This window comes from Arachis ipaensis, chromosome B08, assembly GCF_000816755.2.
Source record: "Arachis ipaensis cultivar K30076 chromosome B08, Araip1.1, whole genome shotgun sequence".
Classification (NCBI taxonomy): domain Eukaryota; kingdom Viridiplantae; phylum Streptophyta; class Magnoliopsida; order Fabales; family Fabaceae; genus Arachis; species Arachis ipaensis.
Window position 1 is genome coordinate 5,079,617 of NC_029792.2, and position 21,722 is coordinate 5,101,338.

Consider the following 21,722-nt stretch of genomic DNA (forward strand, 5'->3'; position numbering starts at 1 on the left):
CATTATGAGAAATGTTATTTGTACACCAAAATCAGCCATTAAAATCAGCCACTAATATATTTGTGTATAAATATATATATGATTTAATTTATTTTTAAAGTGTATTTATATTTCAGTATATATTTTATATTGGTGGCTGATTTTGGTGTACACGTAGCATAACCCATTAATTATATATGTTCTATCTACTTTAACTTGGTGGGGGAAGGGAAGTTGTGAGGGATATAGAAATGGGAAGTTGTCTATTGACCCAAGGTTTTAATAATAATTCTTCATGGGGTTGTATTGATTCAATGCTTTTTCTTTTTCCAAATGCACATGATATCATATACTACTATTACTATCTTTGACAGTTAAAGTAAAGTTAGGAAAATTCAGAAGAAGAAGCCCTTATTAATATTACCATGTCTTAGCTCATATTGTGATTTTCCTTCTTCATGAAATTTACTGCTTTTAATCATAGATGTTTTGGGAGTAGGAATTGGTAGGTTTACAGTCCAAATTTATTTTGTGGGCCAACTTTCACCATCACACACATTCATAATCATAGTATTCCCATTGCACTTGTTTCTTGGTTATATGTTAAGAAAAGAAGAATAATAATTCAATTTTATTCTAGCTAAAAAAAAACATAAATCATCTTCTTCTATCATGTTCGGTGTTCAATGGTCTCTTTGGGGATCTGATCTCCCAATTCAACTAAGAGAAATATCATTATTATAGTACTATCTAACCTTAAACATTAATGACAAATTAAATAAATATTCCATCATTCCCAGCACTTTCTTGTTATTAAAACTTGGTTTGGTAAAATATTTAATTTTTAATATAAAAACTAATTTTTAAAAGATTTAAGCATTTTGAAAAATACATCTATTGTTTTACAGTTATAAATACAAATACATATTTTTTTTTTATTTACCAAATGCAAAATAAAAAATTTGTACATTTCAAAAACAAACATTTCTCTTCAAAAATTTTATGAAACCAAGCCTAATTGTGATTAGTAGTACTCCATACTCACCGAACACAAAGTGCACAAGTTAAAGCAAAATATATTATATGATCATGTCACAAAACTGTGCTGAAATTTAGGGTGGGAGGAGGGAGGATCCATCAATATATATGTATCCTTTTTAGGTAAGACTTTTTTGCTTTATCAACTTTTAAATTCTTGTATTAACTGGCATAACTGATTTTAAAAAGCACACGCCACCTAGGTATCTGCCTCAACCTCCTCTTCTTTTTTAATAATATAGAGGTATATAAGTAAAGGGTATACTATATGGTAAGAAGCATATATAATATATATTATATTAAATTGAAATTAAATGGTAATGGTCCTTTGTGACAGCACTATTCTTCTTCTTCTTCTTTTCCTCTGAGTTTTCCCCTTCACAATTCCAAAGACACATGCAAATGAATCAATCACCTCATTATGATTCCTTCATAGAACCCATAAACAAAAACTACCCATTATCCATTTCACCAAAAAGTTCAGATCTTTAAACAAAACTTACCAAAAGAACAAGAAAATGAGGGACATAATGTCATGTTTTAGTGAGAACGCAGTGAATGTGAGACAACAAGCTTCATGTTCTAGCTACTCATCATCAAGCAACGCTTGCATCAATCCAAGCCTCACACCTTCAACAAGAAACTCAGTTTCCTCTGTTTACAGATCAACACTCTCCAACAAGCACCAGATTCTGATGATCACAGTCACATGGTGCAAGAGCTTCTCCAATCAAGGACTCACTATAAGCTTTGGAACACAAGATCCACCATCACCACCTTTCAGGCTCAACACCAATTCAAGGTTCTTCAGGAAGAAGAAAGGAAGCAAATTGATGGTTGAATCTTCCAATCATGAGTCAAGAATTGAAGTCTTCTGGGATCTTTCCAATGCTAAATACGACACTGGACCTGAACCGGTTGATGGTTTCTATGTTGCGGTTGTTGTTGGTTTGGAAATAGCACTGATCATTGGTCACATAGCAGAAGAATCAGTTACCAAGAAGCTAAAAGCCATGGCAGCAACAAGTTCGGGTAAATTCTCATTGTTATCAAGAAGAGAGCATTGTTCAGGTAACACACTTTACACCACAAAGGCTCAGTTCTGTGAAAATGGAACGTGGCATGATATCATGATAAGGTGCAGTGGTGGAAATGGAAATGAAGGGTTGTTAAAGTCTTCTTCGTCTTCGTCGTCGCCGCCGCCGGCTCTGATGGTTTGCATTGATAAGAAGACAGTGATCCGTGTGAAGAGGCTTCAGTGGAATTTCAGGGGAAATCAAACAATTTTTGTTGATGGTTTGCTGGTTGATTTACTTTGGGATGTTCATAACTGGTTCTTCAATCCTTCTTCTTCTTCTTCTTCTTCTGGGTATGCAGTGTTCATGTTCAGAACAAGGAGTGGTTTGGATAGCAGATTGTGGCTGCAAGAGAAGCCTTCACTCAAAGATAAAGATGCTCTTGAATTCTCATTCCTCATCTATGCTTGTAAGACTGCATAAAAATGGAACTTGTTCATCTCACTCCTTATTTTTCTTTTTACTAAATGTTTTAAGACAGAAAATATAAAAATACTGAGATAATAGAGACAAAGATACACTCACTGATTGAGTGCCTTTGTCCCACTGTTTCTAGCTTTGGTTGGAAAATTTTGTTTTCCGAAAAAAGAAAAATTTATTTTGTTTATTCTGTATGTTTCTTCTCTACATAGTATCTCATAATATCTTTATATTTCTTTCTGTTCTTACAGAATTACTAAAGAGGCCTTTGTACTTGCTTTAGGTCCTCTTCTTTCTTTTCTTCTTGTAAGGATATATATTGATTCATTTCCTATATCATAGGAAACAGAAAGAAAATATTTTTAGAATTGTAGAAATGTTGAGTCATGAGGCTTATCAAGACAGAACAATTTATCTGTGTAATTTGTGTGATACTGTGTCCTCTCTTTTTTTTTTACTAAAACAAGTTTGGATTCAAGACATGGATTATTGATGAAGATTTTCTTAAAGGGAAATTTAAATTTCGGTTTGCTTCTTAGCTTACTTGCATTTTATCCCTTTATAGTAGTAATAGTAGTAAAGAATAAAGTTAAGAATTTTATCATCTGAACAATATCTGGACCACATTATTCTCCTATGCTCCTACAAATACAAATTTTGTTATGTAGCTAAAAGATAAACCTCTTCATCATAACCATTATTAATGAAGACTATGATTTAATTTTGATTTGCTTAATGCTCAAGCTTATTGCAGTTTAATTATGTGCTCTTAAGGATGAAGTATGAAGTAGTTTAAGATTAAGCTTGGTTGGGGTCACTTTCATTTGATATCAAAATCATTGGAAGCAGCTTCTTCAACGTTTTAAATAATGTTATTGTCTTTACTTGGGGAGAGTGGTGCTGGAACCTCTTATTACCAATATGGTCTATTCTTCATTTCTTCTTCTTTTTCTGTCCTTAGACCCATTGACAGGTATTTGTAACACCATGGTCCCTGCAATATGGTAAAACAATCATTACAAGCACTCTTATTTCCATATGGTAAAACAATTTTTATCATGTTCGTCCCTTTGAAGCGATGGTTTTTATAGTTATTTATACATATAAATTAATTTTAATCGTGTTCTAATAATTTAAAGTACATACAAATATTTATAGCTATGAGCCTATGATAAATAATTAATAACATTGTCCGGTAGCTGCTTGATTCTGGTATCTTATTTTATGTCCTTTCACTGAATTCAAATTTATTCTTTACTTCAGACTTCAAAGGATGTTTTCTATGCTTTGCAAGTTAGTATGATCATACGATAAGGGTAACCGGTAATCGACTTTATATTTGAATTAGAGAAAAACTCAAAACGGCCCTAAATTACCTTGAAAGAAAACGAGGCTCTTGACAAAAAAAATTCAATCCAATCCCCAATTACGTTGAAAGGACAACGAAGTTCTTGTGCTAAAAAAAGTCAATGTTGTTTTTTTTGGCACAGGAGCTAATCTGTCCTAAAAGAAAAGATCAGAAGCCGAATTGAGTATTTTTTCCCCTCTCGAGATAATTGTCGAAAATCGGATGAGATATTCACTCTTTAAATTATGCATTTTTCCCCTCTCGCATATAAATTTATCATGTCAATATACATGGAAGAATTCATTTTTACGCTTATACAGCTAGGATATTTACTTTATTTTCTTATATTACGGTATTATTTTATTTTTTTGGACTTAGATGTTGAAATTTAATTAATATATTATTTTAGAATTTGTGAATGTTATTTTAATGTACTATATATATTATTTTTATTTTTTCAACTTTTTAAAAAAGTTTTCTATTAAAAATTTTTATAAAAATATGAAGAAATAGGGAATGGGAATCTCCGTAGGGATGGCTGGAAAACGGGAAATGGAGAATGAAGTAATTAGTAATTACCAACATTAATTGTTAATTTTATTAATTAATCAAGAAATGTAGAAATAATACTTAACATATTCATTCATATATCAAATAGAGTTAATATCCAGGTGAAATGATAAATTATTAGAGAAATCTTTAAAATTTTTGCGAATCAAATAAAATAAATTTTAAAATACTTTTAAGAACATGCCACATTATTTATACTATTAATTGAAGAAATCTGATTTTAATAATAAATAATAGATAATAAATTATTTAGACAAATCAAAATATTTTAAGAATAATACTAATATCTTAGTAACAAAATAATTATGAATTTTCTGCTGCTTATTTTTTTTACACACATATTTTTTCTTTTTAAGAATTAAAAGAATTTTACATGGTCATTTAATTAAATTTTGTGTTTAAATAATTTTTCTAAATATTAAATTTAAAAATAAATTATTTTTATTAGACAATATGTAATTATTTGTTTGTGTATAATTTTTTTACACGTGTAAACAAATTGTTATTATTTTTTAATCTGGAACTACAAGTAAATAGCTTTGATAGGCACTACTATATGTAATTTACTAATTTTACGTTGTTATGACATAATATAGGAAGAATTTTAAGTGTACCGTATACTGGTGTTTCAGTTATTTTAATCGTTGATCTGAATTATAAAAAAATATATATAATATATATTAATTAAAACCAACGGTTAAAATAATTTGGAGACTTGAAATTTTTTCCACATAATATACTGCTAGTGTTTTTTTTGGTTGAGAATATACTGCTAGTCTTACTATGCAGCTTCTTTCTTTAGGGCCTAGGCCCAATATCATAAAAAAGTATGGAACGGAGCCCGACCGAAAATATTAGTTTGAATTTGGGCAACCATGAGACCTAGTATGAGGCATTACGTACCTAACTTTGTTATCCATAAACTGCAAGAATGTATTATGGTTGGCATTATACTCGTCGGTGGTTATTTCTTTTTATCCTCTAATTTGTCAGGATAAGGTTAAGGATTAATCTGTTCAAAATTAAAACTCTATTTAGTATTTAAAGGTTTATCTTTGGCTAATAAATTACTGTATATACAAAGTGAAATTCAAACTACCATACTTACTTAAACTGATTAGTGAACTAACACTAGTCCAACCCAATTTGATTCTCATGAGTAGTAATTAGATCACTATTAATAATAATGGGCTTGAATTTCATGTGGCAACAATCATATAATTCACCCTATCATGATGACATGGTAACATGGAAAATTTAATGGCATTAGAATTTGGTAGTATTTGAGAACAGAACTGAATAAAATGGATAGAAAACGACATCATGAGTTCATAACTGTGCCTGAAGTTACATTCAACAATGAGATTTGACTACCAAATTAAACGAAAAATATTAAAGGACTATCAAAATTTATTATTTTTTACTATCAGTTAGTCATTAATATTGGCTAAATGATAACAAAAAATAATAAATTCTGATGGTGTATTTCTCTTTTTGTAACATACTACAGTGCTTAGTTAAACATCTATGAAGAATGCTATATTGCTACTGCACCAATGATGAGAGAAAGGAAAGATAAAAGAATATTATTGCTAATAGATTTTATGGACCGACTTTTTTGGGGTATAATCTTGTCTTCTGCAGCAAAAAAGGGAATCACACTGATTTAGACAAATAATAGAATGATTTTTCAAAATTTTGAATAGGTCAGAATATATGAAGTCACTCACTGCATTCTTTAGGATGGCAGAAGCACTTCAAGGCACGACCACATTTGCCATTAGGCCTTTCACACTTTTTACAAGGATTCCTTATATGTCCTGGAATAATGTCAAATGACATCCTTGTCCCTAACTTGTAATCATACCCTGAAGAAGTTGTTTTGTGGATCTAGCTATAGTGAGATCAATTCAAATCCTCAGGATGAAAACCCTTTTCAACTTTATGAAGATCCTCAATAATTAAACATGGATAAGGCATTTTCACATCACGATCTTGATAGTGAGTAATTTAGCATCATAATCAACTGAAGAAACTTGCAATAGGCCAAGAGAAGTTCTCAAGTATAGCTTCTGAGAGCTGCATAAGGTGATTCTGCTTAATAGAGATGATGAATTCAAGAAAGAAGATGCTTCATGATGAGTTCTGATATCATCATCATCATCACATACAGTAGTAGCTTGTAGAGTTATTAGCATTATTCTGGGCCATGCAAGTATTCATCAGTATGAGATTGAAGACTAGTAAAGAATAAAGTATATGGAGTTTCTTGAATGGATTCATGTTCATCACTTTTTTTCTTAAGAGAGAGATGAGCTTAGATAGATGTTACTCTATCAATTATTATATTATTTTACGAGGGATAGTATTCTGACACTAAACATGTTAAGCCACCACTCACATAAACATCACAAAAACAACTTTTTCTAAAGACGCCTACGTGGCAAAATCTAAACCATACATTCTAAAACCATACTTTTCACTACAAAACACTTAAAACCGTAGTTTTTTATAAGAAAAAGTGTCACCTAATGGAAAAAAGTAAATTAGAAGATTTAAGAGAAGAAATTATTAAACTATCAAAATTAATAGATCAAAAACTAATGATTTTAACTAATGTTAATTGTAATGACACCGAATTCCTAAAATCAATACAAAATAATTTTTCTTAAAATCTTTATTTTACTATAAGTTTTATTGAAAGACTTCAAAAACCTGAAAAAACTTATATTTCACACGGAATTTCTAAAAAATGCTACCATGGAAATGATTCCCCACATCTTTATCATACTTTTAACCCACAATTAAATTCTATAGTAGATATGCTTGAAGAAATTTTAGTATCCATAAAATTTCAAAGAAATAAGGAAAAAGAGGAACCTAATATAAACGAAATCAAACAGATATTAAATAAATACTTTCAGAAAGAAAATCCCAAAGAAGAAAATTTTCAAAATATAATCAACATAGCAGAATTAAAAGTAAAACCACCATTGAAATTATGAATATTGAAGAAAAATTAGAAGAAGTTACAATGCTTTTTAAACAATTAAAAATGGCTCAGGAAAATAATATTATAAAATTTTCAAAGAAAAAGAAAATATCAATTTAGAAAAAGAAAATACTATCCAAACTGGAGAAAAAAGAGGTATTTTAGGAAAACAAATAACAATAAAAACAAAAGACAAAAAAGTGACTATTGCCCAAATAAAAAAGAAAATTGTAAGTGTTGGTATTGCCAAGAAGAAGGATACTATGCAAATGAATGTCAAAAAAAAAAAGATAAAAAGGATCTTACCAAACAAATAGAAATTGCTAAGTCTTGTTTCATGGAACCATTAGAAGAATCTAATGATAACCTAGACTATATTTTTGAATATGTCTCAGAAACAGACTCAGAGACTGAGTAATAATACCACATTTATTACTATAAAAATAACAAAAAAAATTATAAATACTTTCATAGATACTGGAGCAACACAATGTTTTGCTAGTACAAATATAAAACTTGATTGGAAAAAATTAAAGAAACCATTAAGAGTTAGAATAGCTGACAAATCAATACATAAAATTGACCAAAAAGCAGAGATGGCTAAAATTTTTATTCAAAATTATAGGTTCATTGTTCCATCTATATATATGTTAGATTCCGGAATGGATTTTATTATAGGAAATAACTTTTTAAAGCTATATCATCCATTCATTCAAGAATTAACATATATAGTTTTAAAAGCTCCACACGATTCTTCAATAAATCAAAAATCAAAAGGTATAAAAATACCAACTACTACTATAGATAAGATCTTAAAATTTAAAATATTTTCTATATTAGAGACATGTTATTTAAATTTATACTTTCAGATAAATATTCCAAAAAATAATCTTGAAATAAAGATAGAAGAACTTTTGGATGAAGTTTGTGCTGAAAATCCTCTAGATATTAAAAATACAAATAACGAATTAGTAAGCATTAAATTAAAAGATCCTACAAAAGAGATAAATGTTCCAAATAAAATTTCTTATTCCGCAAGAGATAGAGAAGAGTTCTCATTAGAATGTAGAGATCTTTTGGAAAAAGGAATTATAAGATTAAGTAAAAGTTCTCATGCGGCTCCAGCCTTTAATGTCGAAAACAATAATGAAATTAAAAGGGGAAAACGAAGAATGGTTATTAACTATAAGAAGATGAATGAAGCAACTATTGGTGATGCTCATAAACTTCCAAGAAAAGATTCTATTTTAGAAAAAATCAAAGGAGCAACTTGGTTTTCATCTCTTGATGCAAAATCAGGATATTGGCAACTTCGTTTAGACGAAGAAACAAAGAAATTAACTGCTTTTACTTGCCCAACAAAAGAATCAACAAGTGTGTTGCTCTATGAATGGAATGTATTACCATTCGGATTAAAACAAGCCCCAGGTATTTATCAAAGATTTATGGAAGAAAATCTAAAAGAATTAAATGAATTTGTTTTAGTGTACATTGATGATATACTAATTTTTACAAAACAGGATAAAGAAGATCATCTTTAAAAATTATTAATAGTTTTAGAAAGATGTAAAGATAAAGGATTAGTTCTTAGCAAAAAGAAAGCAAGAATAGCAAAACAAGAAATAGAGTTTCTTGGATTAATTCTATCCACTCAAGGAAAGCTAAAACTTCAACCAAATGTTCTAGAAAAGGTAAATTTATTTCCTAATAAAATAGAAGATAGAAAACAATTACAAAGATTTTTAGGGTGTATAAATTATATTTTTGATCAAGGATTTTTAAGGAATATAACAGAATACACTAAAAGCTTATTTCCAAAAATAAGTACTAAAAAAGAATGGAAATGGGATGAAAAAGATAGTATGCAAATTCAAAGAGTTAAAGAATTATGTGAAAAACTTCCAGAACTTTATATTCTAGAAGAAAACGACTACTTAATAGTAGAAACAGATGCTTCAGACATAACCTGGTCAGGATGTCTAAAAGCTAAGAAAGCTATAAAAAGTTTGGAACAAGAAAAAGAATCACTAGATTCTAAATATTCCCCAAAGGAATTACTTTGCAGGTATATTTCAGGGACTTTTACTCCAACAGAACAGACATATACCACTCATGAAAAGGAAACTCTAGCAGCAATTAAATCTCTTAAGAAATGGAAAATTGATTTACTACCCAGAGAATTTACATTGAGGACAGATTCAAGTTACTTAACAGGTTTCATACGATATAATTTAAAAGTTGATTATAATCATGGACGATTGGTAAGATGGCAATTATTTTTGTTACAATATCCAATAAAAATTGAATATATCAAGGGTGACAAAAATATTATTGCAGATACATTAACAAGAGAATGGAGTTCGTCTACAACGCATTAGATCAAGAAATTCAAAAATATGAGCAAGAACTCAAAAAATGCAAGCATTGTCAGCAAATAAGGACACAGATCCAATCCCTAAAGAAGGCCATTGAAGCAATGAAATCAACACAACAAGCAAAACCATCAGAATTCAGCCAGTTAAGCATGGTGGACAAATCAGGTGAAGAAAAAATTTCAGAAAATAAAACAATTGCTGAAATTATTAAAAAATCCACCCAAGATAAAAAATATTATGTAATTTATAATGGCCCTATGAAAGGGGTATATGATGCCTGGGAAAAAGCGGCACCATTCACACATCAATCAAGGATAATTCATAAAGGAGGGTTTTTAACACTGGAAGAGGCAAAGGAATCCTTCAGGGAATATGAAGCTCTCCATCCAGAGCAAACCCTAAAAAGAGCAGATAAAGCTCCAATTCAAACCCAGAGAACAGGGATAATTAGAAACATTCCTACAAGGGCTGAAATCAAGGAAAAGAAAAGGGTCTGTAGATCAAATCTCAGAGAAACCCTTAACATAGTCCTAAATTGGACTGACGAAAAAATGACAATTTTGGGATATTATCCTATTGCCAAAGAACAGCTAACAAAGCTGGTTATATTTCCAGATGCTTCCCCATCTGACACCTATCAGTTTTTCCAGTATAGATTAATTGATACAATTTTAATTTTTAATGATATAAAAATTATTAGTGAGTTTCCTGCAGGATTCGTATGCAGTAAAGAGATTTAAAAATATGATTGACAATGTAAATCCAAGGGATATATCTCTAAAATTTACAAACAGTCAACCTATTTTTAATAAAGAAGAAGAATGCTTGGTTCCAGCACACCAAGTAATATTCATGTCCGTCTTCTCAGGAAATTTTCAACCAATTGATCAGATTCAAGATTTAACAATTTACAGCCATGAAGGAAGGCTAGCCAGTACATTAGCAAGGGTCTTTGAAAGAACTCAAAAAATAACGAAGGAATCTCACACAAGGATTAATTATAAAAGTAGAAATACTCTGCTTGTGTCCAGTAAAAGAAATGAAATTGAAGAAAGAGAGATGAGATTCTTGGTGGAATTTGAATCAGCATTCTACAACTTATCTGGACTTTTAGAAAAGCTCCCTGAAGGGATAAAGAGGAATCTCTGCTATTTGATAAAAGACAGAGAAGACCACAAGTGCCAGCTATGTGCCTCAGAGATATCTGAAGAAAGCAATAAAACGGAATCAACCCACATGATAAAGGAAGAAGACAATGCATCTGAAGGTCACATGATAAAAGAGGAGGACAGTGCATCTGAAGCATCTCTCAACATTATTGCATAGTGACGTAAGCACTTAGGTCATAAAGCACCAACAATGTAGCTGGTGCAAGATAACAAACAATGACGTAAGCAATGACGTCATAAGAAGGGTAAGGATGGGAATTGTCCATCAAACCCAACTATTATAAATAGGTTGCTTAGGCAATTGTAGAAGGCATCAGACAATAGAAAGCAGAAGGCTAAGAGTACTCATATGCTAGGAGAGCAAGGAGGAAGCTGCCGAGGTGATTCTATAGTCTGAAGAAGAATTTCCTTAGGAAAAAATAATTCTAAACTCCCCTCTGGAGTTAGTATCTACAATCTCCCCTCTGGAGATAAAAACACCTTATGTAAAATATACTAAATAAAGGAAGTTTTTCTCCAGAAAGGTACATCTTCATCCTAGTCTTTAAATTATGGATTATTTAGAAAGTTTAGAATTAACAGAGGAATCTGATTATTATAGATTAACTGCTTTATTAGATAATGAAAAACAGGCTATTCTAAAAACAGAATTAAATCTCAAATCAAATGAAAATTTTAATAAACAAAATCTTTTAAAAGAAGTTTTTAATAGAAAAAATATAATATACTATGGAAAAATTCAACTTGAAGCCCCTATAAAGATAAAATCCGCCAATGGAGAACTTGAAATAGCTTTGATAAATGATGAAGAATTGAGTAAACAGATTGAGAAAATTAAGGATCAACAAAAAAGATCTAAAATTGGATGGATTCATATTAGTACTATACAAGTCTTAATCAAATCTACATATATGAAAGGAATTAATTCGCCAATAAGCTTAGCAATCTGTGACAAAAGAATTACTGATGACCCAATAGATCAAATAATCGGAATTGTTCATGGAAACTTGGCAAACGTAAATGTTAAATTCAATGCCCATCTTGGATATGCTATACCTTTATTAACTGAAAATCTTGGAAGATCTATAAGTTTGGCTTATAAATTTCACAGAAAGAATCTAATGGAACAAGATGATGAACCATTTTCAATTACATATGCAATAAATTATGCTTTAACAAATAGCCATCATAGTATAATATTTAAAAACAGAGAAAGAATTTATGTCGATGAATTATTTCAGAAAATTGTAAAAATAGAAATACCAAAATATAAAGATATTGAAAGCCCGGTTCTATTATTAAAAGAACCATCAGAAAAATTAGTTTCATCAAATTTTCAAATAAGAGAATCTAAAATTAATAGCCCTTTAAGTTTATCTAAGTTGAAGATTAAAGAAGAAAATTCTGAAATAAAAGAATTAACAAAAAAAGTCGAAAAATTAAATGAAACCCTAAACACTAAATTATGACAATAAATAAAGAAGAAATATATGTAACTTATCAAGATAAGAAACAAGAGCTCTTTGAAAGAGAAAATCGTTTGAATTATTTAAAGTTCTCTGAAATAAATCAAAGAGCATTTGAAGCTCTAAAGATAATCTATGACAAGTTGAAAAGAGAAGGTGAAGAGTTAGAAAAATTAATAGAATCTCTAGAAAGTAGTGATGAATCGATGATAGAGTTCGCGAAAATTCTAAAATAAATAATGAAGCATAAAAAGCATAGTTGTAAAAACCGAATCGGACCGACCGGTTTGACCGGAAATTAGAAAAAATGCATTGCAAGCAATGGGAGTCGAACTTGGCTCTTCTGGAATGAAGACCAAGTTAACAACCACTGGACTAACCCATTTCTTTAGCGTTTTAAATGCTTTTTAAAATATATATATCAATTCTTTCTAACTAATACATATATATATATATATATATATATATATATAAACATGGAAATACTTAACTCATTTTTTAATTGAAGTACAAATTAATTAATTTTAAAATAAAAAGGAGTTTTATTTTTTACTCAATTTTTTAATCATTAGTGCTTATTTTTTTTATATTTACAATAAATTTTGACTATAAAAAGAAAAAAATTAGTTTTAATTGTTTCCTATTTTATTTATTTACAGTTATAATTAAATTTGATATAATTATAGTAAGTCTCTATAATGGTAGCAATATAAAACTGCTTCATATATAATTTGACATAATTCGTTTTCTAAAACTGGGTTTTTCCCCAACTAATGAATGTGAGGTGTCAATCCTTCGTGATTTCGTTTTCCCTCCAAAATGAATACACTCTTCTCTATTCTAAATTATTTTATACAAAATATTTTTATTATAAATTAATAATTAATAAATAAAAAACTAAAAAAAGACTTTTTTTATTGCTTTTTAATGGATATATATTTTTTTAATTTTACTTTCTCTTTATCTCTTCCTTTCATATTTATTTCTTTTAATTTATTGAACTAAATAAATTATATTAATTATTTGTATTAACTAATTACGTACTTTTTAATGGATTATTATAAATGTACTTTTTTAATGGTTTATAAACCATAGGTTAAAAATATTATAAAAAATCTTTTATAAAAATTATTACAAAATAAATATTTTTAAAATGTGTCTTTAAGACATAAATTAACTTAATTATTTTTCAATTTAATGTATTTGATTCATTCAATTGTATTAATTATAACTAATAAATTATGTAATTTTATTTGATTAGGATAAATATTTCATCCTTTCATATTTTATTTGATTCATTAAATTACATTAATCATAACTTCAAATATTTAATTTAATTAGAGTAAATAAAAGGGGGGAGGGGGACGGCGGCGGCGGTGGTGGTAGTGGCGTTGGTGGTGGTGGAGTGGCAGTGGGTGTTGATGATGATGATGATGTTGATTTTATTGATGTTGTTTTTCTTGGTGGTGGAGGTAAAGGTGGTGGTGGTGGTGGTGGGAGTAAAGGTGCTGGTGGTGATGGAGGTAAAGGTGATGATGGTAGTGGAGGGCATTTTTGTCCAAAAAAATTTAAAAGATTTTAATACAAAAAAATACGTTAAGGATGATTTTAAATCAAAATATACACGAGGGACGATTTCGATTCTAACCCTTAACGTGAGGGACCAAAATCGTACTTATCCCTTATTATAATTTTATCAATCAATTAATTGTAATTTAAATTGAATGATTATTTTTTTACGAAATTATTATTTCCTAATTTATGGGCAATACATATATTAATTATAATCGTAAATTAAGTTATTTTACATTAAATAACTTATATAATGGTCATCTCATTTATTATCATAAATGTTGAATTAAATAAGTCATTATTGCTTTTGATTTAGAATTAAATGAGAATAAAATTAGAGATACTATTTTATTTGGTCTTTCGAGTTTAATGTGTGTGACACTCAAATATAAATAGTGACTTCCGGATTTTGGTCTCCAACACATCAAAGCCATCTCCGTAACTCTTTTTCCATAAAAAGAATTTCGATTCAACTCTATCAGGGATACAAAAAGTTTTCAAAGAACAAAAAAATGGTATGAATTTGCACGAATTCTAAATGTTCGAACTTACGACGTTGTTTTAATTCGTTGTCATTACGAGAATGACTCTAATCTATACGTGTCTAAGGATTAGAATAGATTAAATATTATTTAAGTAATTTATTTCTAATATTGATATTTGATTAAATTAGTTTTAGAGAAATTTACACGATTGTAGAATAAAAATAATCATATATATAAAATGAAATAATTATAACAAAAAAATAATTAATATATGTGATTTAGATGTTTTTAATAACCGGTAACATAGAGTTTAACAAAATATAATTCACATATTTTTTATTTATGTATATGTATAGAATTATTTATGTATATGTATATATATTAAGAAAAACTATCATAATATATATATAGAGAGAGAGTGAGAGAGAGAGAGAGAGAGATTTAACCCAAATTAATATATAAGATTATGAAAAGTCTCATCCAAATTTGACAAGAACAAGACGACTTACATAGAAATGTTTCTCATGGATGATAAGGTAAGTTGATTATTTTTCATTATTCTTCTTTCAAGTGATGCTAGGTCCAATTTATAAATATTTTTTGTTCATATTTTAAGTTTATCTGATAAGTAAACCCTTGCACGCGAACAAAGATAGTGCGATTTTATAGATTTATAAATGCTAATAGCCTTTATATTTAATTTGTTTTATAGTGTGATAATAACTAATATATTTATTGGTGAATTTAACTATTACTATATTATTTATGATCACATTCAGTATATATGTCTAATTTATTGAAAAAAGTAGATTATTAAAACCGATTAATAACTATTTTAGAGTTAATCCAATTAATACTAAATTAAAAAAAATAATACATAATATGTTACTTTTTTATTAATCAAATTATTATAATTCAAATTAATTTTTAAAAAATAATTTAAAATTATAATTTCAATCTTATTACGTGCATGGCATGGATAATTATACTTGGAAAAGTCAAGATGCAGCTCCAATCCTATATTTTCTTTATGTTGTATGAAAGGAAAGGTTGAATTGCCTTTCTTGAAGCATCCACCTCAAACGTTGCAAGAGTTACATAGTGGAACGGACGAAAAAAGCATATACTTTCTTAAAAACATAAGGGCTTTTAACGGAATGTTTGCATTCACTTCTATGGCAGGAAGAGTTGAACATTCGATAAACAAAGGTGGTGCACCTCCTATCTTTCGCACTGGAGGTCAAAATTATCACCGTATTGGCAGTTTACTACCACTGAAAAGTGAGAAACCAAAATTTGCCCAGCTATACATTTATGATACTGAGAATGAGATTACAAACCGCATGGAATCATTTAGGTAATTGTTCGACTCACGCGTGTAATTCTTCTATTTCCTAATTTTATCTAAAACGCTAATTATAGTAATATATTATGATGAGTTAAATTCTAATGCGATCTTCTCGAAGCTTAACAAATGAATTGAAGTTCTCATATATTGTTTATTTATTAACAGGTCAAACATCATTGCAGAATTGATGGAAACTGAAATTGTTTCGTCCTTGAAAGTCATGATGGATGAAAATAATGTCCTAGCAAAGGCATTTCGTTCAGCACGGGATAGATACCAAATTGATGGCTCTGCTGATGTTAAGTTACGGTTAATAACCAGAAGAAATACTGATGCAAGGACATATAATTTGCCAACGGCATCTGAAGTTGCTGCACTGATACTTGGAGATATTGACGAGAGCGGAGTTAATAGGGATATAATAATTGAGACAAAATCAAGAATCTTGCAGAGGATAGAAGTAGTACATCCAATGTACCTTGCTCTTCAATATCCTTTATTGTTTTCATACGGTGAGGATGGTTACAGATTACATATAGCTACTTCTTCTCGACCAAATGTCAGAAGAACTGAGAAAAGATCAACAATAAGCATGAGAGACTTCTTTGCATACAGACTTCAGAGAAGGACTAACGAGTCTCAAATCCTTTTGCGGTCAAGAAGATTACTGCAACAATTCACAGTAGATGCCTACACTATGGTTGAGTCAGAACGACTTTTATACTTACGATTGAAACAACCAACCTTGAGGCTAGGCAAGTTCAAGCAATTGCATGAGTGTATGGTTCGTGGTGAAACTAATGCCGTTAACACTGGACAAAGAATTATTCTCCCAAAGAGCTTTACCTGTGGTCCAAGGTACATGTTCAACAATTGCAAAGATGCTTTTACAATATGTAAATATGCTGGATATCCAAGTTACTTTATCACTATGACATGTAATCCAGAATAGAATGAGATAAAAAGAGAGGTAACACCCCAAGGACTCCATGCAGAGGATAGACCAGACATCTTATGTAGAATATTCAAGTTGAAAGTTGATAAATTAATTAAGGAATTGAAGAAAGGAACATTTTTTGGAAAGATTATTGGATGTAAGTATAACTAATCTTCCTACGAGTTTTTGTTTACTCTATCTATATTATCTATAGTACACTCATTGTATAGCACACTATCATTATTAAGAAACAATTATGTATATAGCATATACATGGTACGATCATTCGATAGTGTACTATCTTGAGTGTATTACAGTGCATTTATATAGTTTGTATTCCCTCAGGCTCATTGTATGGTACACTTATATAGTTTTATATGATTTTATTTTAGCATATTTTTTTCCTATTTACTTTATCGTGCTTATTCGGACTACACGCTTAGGTTTATATAATTTAGTTTAGAATCAACTGTTTTTTAAATCACACTATCTAACTTATTTGCAATGTACTTAGTCTTATATGCTTTAGAATTTCGCATAAATATTTATATACTTTGTCCAAATTATTAGTAATATCATATTTTTAAATTTGCAGATTGTCTAACCATAGAATTTCAGAAGAGAGGTCTACCTCATGCCCATCTTCTTTTATTCATGCATCCGGAATCAAAACCACGAACTGTTGATGACATAGACAAGGTTATTAAGACAGAGATTTCAGATAAGAGGGAAAATCCAAAATTGTATGCTGCTGTTGAGAAATATATGGTTCATGGTCCATGCGGTCATTTAAATAGTAAGAGCCAATGCATGATCAATGGTAAATGCTCAAAGTTTTTTCCCAAAGCATTCCGAGATAGGACAATTATTGACGAAGCAGGCTTTCCAAGATATCAAAGAAGAGATGATGGGCGAACTGTATCAAAGAAAAATATAAAGGTTGACAATTCCTTCATAGTTCCGTACAATCCCGGTCTTTTTCTAAAATTTGGATGTTACATCAATGTTGAGTATACTTGCCAAACTTCAGCAATCAAATATCTGTTCAAGTATCTTCACAAGGGTAATGACAGGGTGACAGATGCATTTTATCAAAACAATGAATCTTAGGTAGATGAAATACGTAATTATTATGATTGTAGATATATATCAGCATGTGAAGCTGCATGGAGATTGTTTGGTTATCCTATTCAAATGAAGGAACCAGCAGTAATAAGATTGCCATTCCATCTTCCTGATGATATGCCAATTGTCTACAAAGATACCGATACAATTCAGTCAGTTGTTGAGACTTCTTTTTTCAAGCAATCTATGTTGATTGGATGGTTCAAAGCAAATGAAGCCCATAATGATGTAAAAAATCTGACTTATTCTGAGTTTCCAACAAAATTTGTTTGGAATGGAGAGCATCATATGTGGACTCATAGAAAGCAAGGCTATGTGCCATAGGAAGGATATCTCATATACCACCAATGAATAAGGAAGATTACTATCTAAGGCTACTTTTGAACATTCAAAAGGGATGCACGAGTTTCAGTGATCTAAGAACAGTTGATGGTGTCGTTTATGACTCCTTCAAAGATGTATGCTATGCTCTAGGACTGTTGCAGGATGACAGAGAATTCATTGATGCAATCTCTGAAGCAGGAACATGGCACTCTGCAACTTTTTAAGGAGATTTTTTGTTGTTTTATTAACAGCAAATAACATGAGTAGGCCAGATTTTATTTGGCAAAAGACTTGGAACTTTCTCTCCGATGACGTACTATATGAACAAAGAAGATTACTACAAATGGAAGGTAACTATAGTCTATTATAATTTTTTTTCCATGGTAGAATTCAATTTATCATATAATTATAACAAAAATATTGGATAAGAAATTTTAAGAGTTATTTTCTTTAACAAAATGTCTTTTTTGGGAGTAAAATTATCATACATATGGCAAATTATTTATTAGTGTTCACTTTAACTTTTTCTCATTCTCTCTGATAATATTTAGGAAATATAACAAAATATTACTTAAAAATTGGATTATATATATATTAGTTTCGTACTTGCTTTACTTCCTCCTCTTAATACAAAATTTGATTCATTGCTGTAAACCATATCTACTTAATCTAAAAAACCGTAACTAAATCCACATACTTCCAATACTTGCATTTGCATCGGTTGTTTGTGTGCTTTTTTTTTATGTTATAATGATTTTGATATTCATGTTAATCACAATAATATTTTTTAAAAGGACATGTTACTAATGAAGCATTTTTTAAACCAAAAATAAGGAGTGTTATTTATCATTCAACAATGCATTTCAAACATTTTTTACCAGAGACTAATTTAATAATTTTTCAAGTAATTGTGTTATTTTAAATTGAAAAAATACAGATTTGATCATGTCAGAAGTCCAAATAAAAGATATTGCACTTGCAAAAATTGAGGATTTGCTCCAGTCAAATGGCAAGTCATTGAAAGAATATTGTGGAATGCCATATTCTTCAGAAAATTTGGTGTCCAGCTTAGAAGACAGAATTATAATGGAAGAGTTGAACTTTGACATTAATGCTCTTGCGAATGAACTAGGTGGGTATTTAGAAAGGCTAACTAATGAGCAGAAATTTGCATACGATCAAATAATTGGTGCTGTTAGCGGTAATATGGGTGGACTTTTCTTCTTATACGGTCAAGGTGGTTATGGAAAATTGGCTTCGTGTTCGGGAGACATGGGAAAAGCCTCGTTTCCCATTCTTATGGTCAACTATATCATGCTCAATTAGGTCTAAAGGAGGTATAGTTTTAAATGTTGCTTCGAGTGGGATTGCTGCACTTTTATTGCCTAATGGAAGAACTGCACATTCAAGGTTTAAAATTTCTTTTACCATAAATGAAGATTCTTTGTGTAGCATTAAACAGGGAAGTTCTCTTGCAAGGTTAATATCCAAGGCCAAATTAATCATATGGGATGAAGCTCCAATGATAAGTAAGTATTGTTACGAAGCTTTGGACAAATGCCTCAAAGACATCTTAAGGTGTTCAGATTCGTATAATGCTCATTTGCCATTTTGAGGTAAAGTTGTTGTTCTCGGAGGAGATTTTAGACAAATTTTACCTGTGATTCCCAGAGACTCAAGGCAAGATATAATTCAATCTTCTATTAATTCTTCATATTTGTGGCATAACTGTAAGGTTTTGAAGCTTACAAAAAACATGAGATTGTCACTAGGTGAAAACAACATACAAGAACTCAGAAATTTTGCAGAATGGCTACTCAAAATTAGTGATGGTTTGGCTGGTGATACAACAGATGATGAATCGATCGTTCATATACCATCTGACATTTTGGTTAAGAACTCTGAGACAGCTTTGGATGACCTCATTGATTTCGTGTATCCAGATATGTTATCCAATTTATCAGTTGAAAATTATTTCAAGGATAGAGCAATTCTTGCACCAACTTTGGATTGTGTCACTGATGTCAACAACAAGATGACCGCAGGGTTACCTGGACAAGAAAGAGTCTACTTAAGTTCAGACTCTGTGTGTGCTGAGGAGGGAAATATGGAATTTGAGTTAGATGCTTTCTCGCCGGAGATTCTAAATGGAATAAATTGTTCAGGTCTACCACCACACAAGTTGGTTCTGAAGGTTGGCGCTCCTGTTATGTTGCTGCGGAATATAGACCAAACTAATAGTTTGTGCAATGGAACGAGGATGCAAGTTAGAAGAATGGGAAATCATGTGATAGAATGCAAGACTTTAACTGGTAACAAAGCTGGAAGTATTGTTCTTATCCCAAGACTGAATCTAATTCCAAATAATGAAACATTGCCGGTTAGGTTTCAAAGAAGACAATTCCCAATTATCATGTCATTTGCAATGACAATAAATAAGTCACAGGGACAAACTCTATCGAAAGTTGGAATTTACCTTTTAAGGCCAGTTTTTACCGATGGTCAATTGTATGTTGCGTTATCAAGGGTAACGAGTAAAGATGGTTTGCGAGTGCTGTTGCAAGATCATGGATACTTGGAAGATAACTGCACGATGAATGTGGTATATAGAGAAGTTTTTGAGAGCCTATAATGAAAAGGTAATAACAAAATGTCTTACTAAATCTATTTATTTATTAAAATTTATTACTATCACTTCAAAAAATTTAGAAATTCTAGGAACTAATAGATGAATTCTTATTGTACATTAATAGTTTGAGAATATTAAAATTATCATAAAAATTTGTATTATTTTATTCTCTTGATAAACAATTTTATAATTACGTTAACCATATAATTTTATATACAAACATTGATACCGCGTTATTTCATGTATATATTTTGCAGGTATCAAAGGATAGCATTAAATTGTTATTCAGTAGGTTTAAATTATTTATTGTTTATTACATAACTTTCTGCATTAGGATTCTCTATTAATTTGTTCTTTATTTTGAGCTGATTTTGATATGTTCTTACTTCACAGTCAACCAATATGTAAAACTTTGTTGGTGGATTTAAGTATTACTAGATTATTTATGATCATATTGAGTATATATGTCTGATTTATTGAAAAAAGTAGATCAAATAACTATTTTATAGTTAATGCAATTAACACTATATTAAGAAAAGAAAAACAACGCATACAAGTTATTTTTTTATTAATTAAATTATTATAATTAAAATTAATTTTAACACAACAACTTAAAATTATAATTTCAATCTTATCACGTGCATGGCACGAGTAATTAAACTTGTTCTATTAAAAAAAAGTGAATCACATGATAAAAATTGAAAAGATAGTGAATTAGAGATTTTATTTATAAAAGGAAATCAATTACGGAAGTAACCAAGATATAATGAGGTATTAATATTGGATATAGAGAATTTAATAGGTAAAATTGAGAAGAAAATTTAATAATATGTGACATATTATGGTGTGAATATTTAATTTGAATAAGA

The 21,722-nt window shown here is 29.8% G+C and overlaps 3 protein-coding genes across 3 annotated transcripts; all 3 read left to right on the forward strand.

Moving 5' to 3' along the window:
- LOC107614530 lies at nt 1,286-3,010 on the forward strand. Its single transcript, XM_016316719.2, has one exon. The coding sequence runs from the start codon at nt 1,536-1,538 to the stop codon at nt 2,514-2,516; it is 981 nt and encodes a 326-aa protein (XP_016172205.1). The 5' UTR covers nt 1,286-1,535; the 3' UTR covers nt 2,517-3,010.
- LOC107610403 lies at nt 3,383-18,448 on the forward strand. The gene is made up of 7 exons (XM_021108079.1): nt 3,383-3,486; nt 13,775-13,956; nt 15,673-15,847; nt 16,004-16,776; nt 17,371-17,824; nt 17,918-18,128; nt 18,203-18,448. The coding sequence occupies exons 1-7, from the start codon at nt 3,383-3,385 to the stop codon at nt 18,446-18,448; spliced, it is 2,145 nt and encodes a 714-aa protein (XP_020963738.1).
- LOC107610401 (ATP-dependent DNA helicase PIF1-like) lies at nt 19,921-20,939 on the forward strand. The gene has a single exon (XM_021110243.1). It carries the CDS (start codon nt 19,981-19,983, stop codon nt 20,854-20,856), a length of 876 nt encoding a protein of 291 aa, XP_020965902.1. The 5' UTR covers nt 19,921-19,980; the 3' UTR covers nt 20,857-20,939.

Coding starts and splice junctions, on each gene's coding strand:
- LOC107610403 (XM_021108079.1), top strand. CDS start 3,383: ATGTTATTGTCTTTACTTGGGGAGAGTGGTGCTGGAACCTCTTATTAC. Junction 15,848..16,003: donor AACCGCATGGAATCATTTAG/GTAATTGTTCGA, acceptor ATTTATTAACAG/GTCAAACATCATTGCAGAAT. Junction 17,825..17,917: donor GCAATCAAATATCTGTTCAA/GTATCTTCACAA, acceptor TTATGATTGTAG/ATATATATCAGCATGTGAAG.
- LOC107610401 (XM_021110243.1), top strand. CDS start 19,981: ATGAGATTGTCACTAGGTGAAAACAACATACAAGAACTCAGAAATTTT.
- LOC107614530 (XM_016316719.2), top strand. CDS start 1,536: ATGAGGGACATAATGTCATGTTTTAGTGAGAACGCAGTGAATGTGAGA.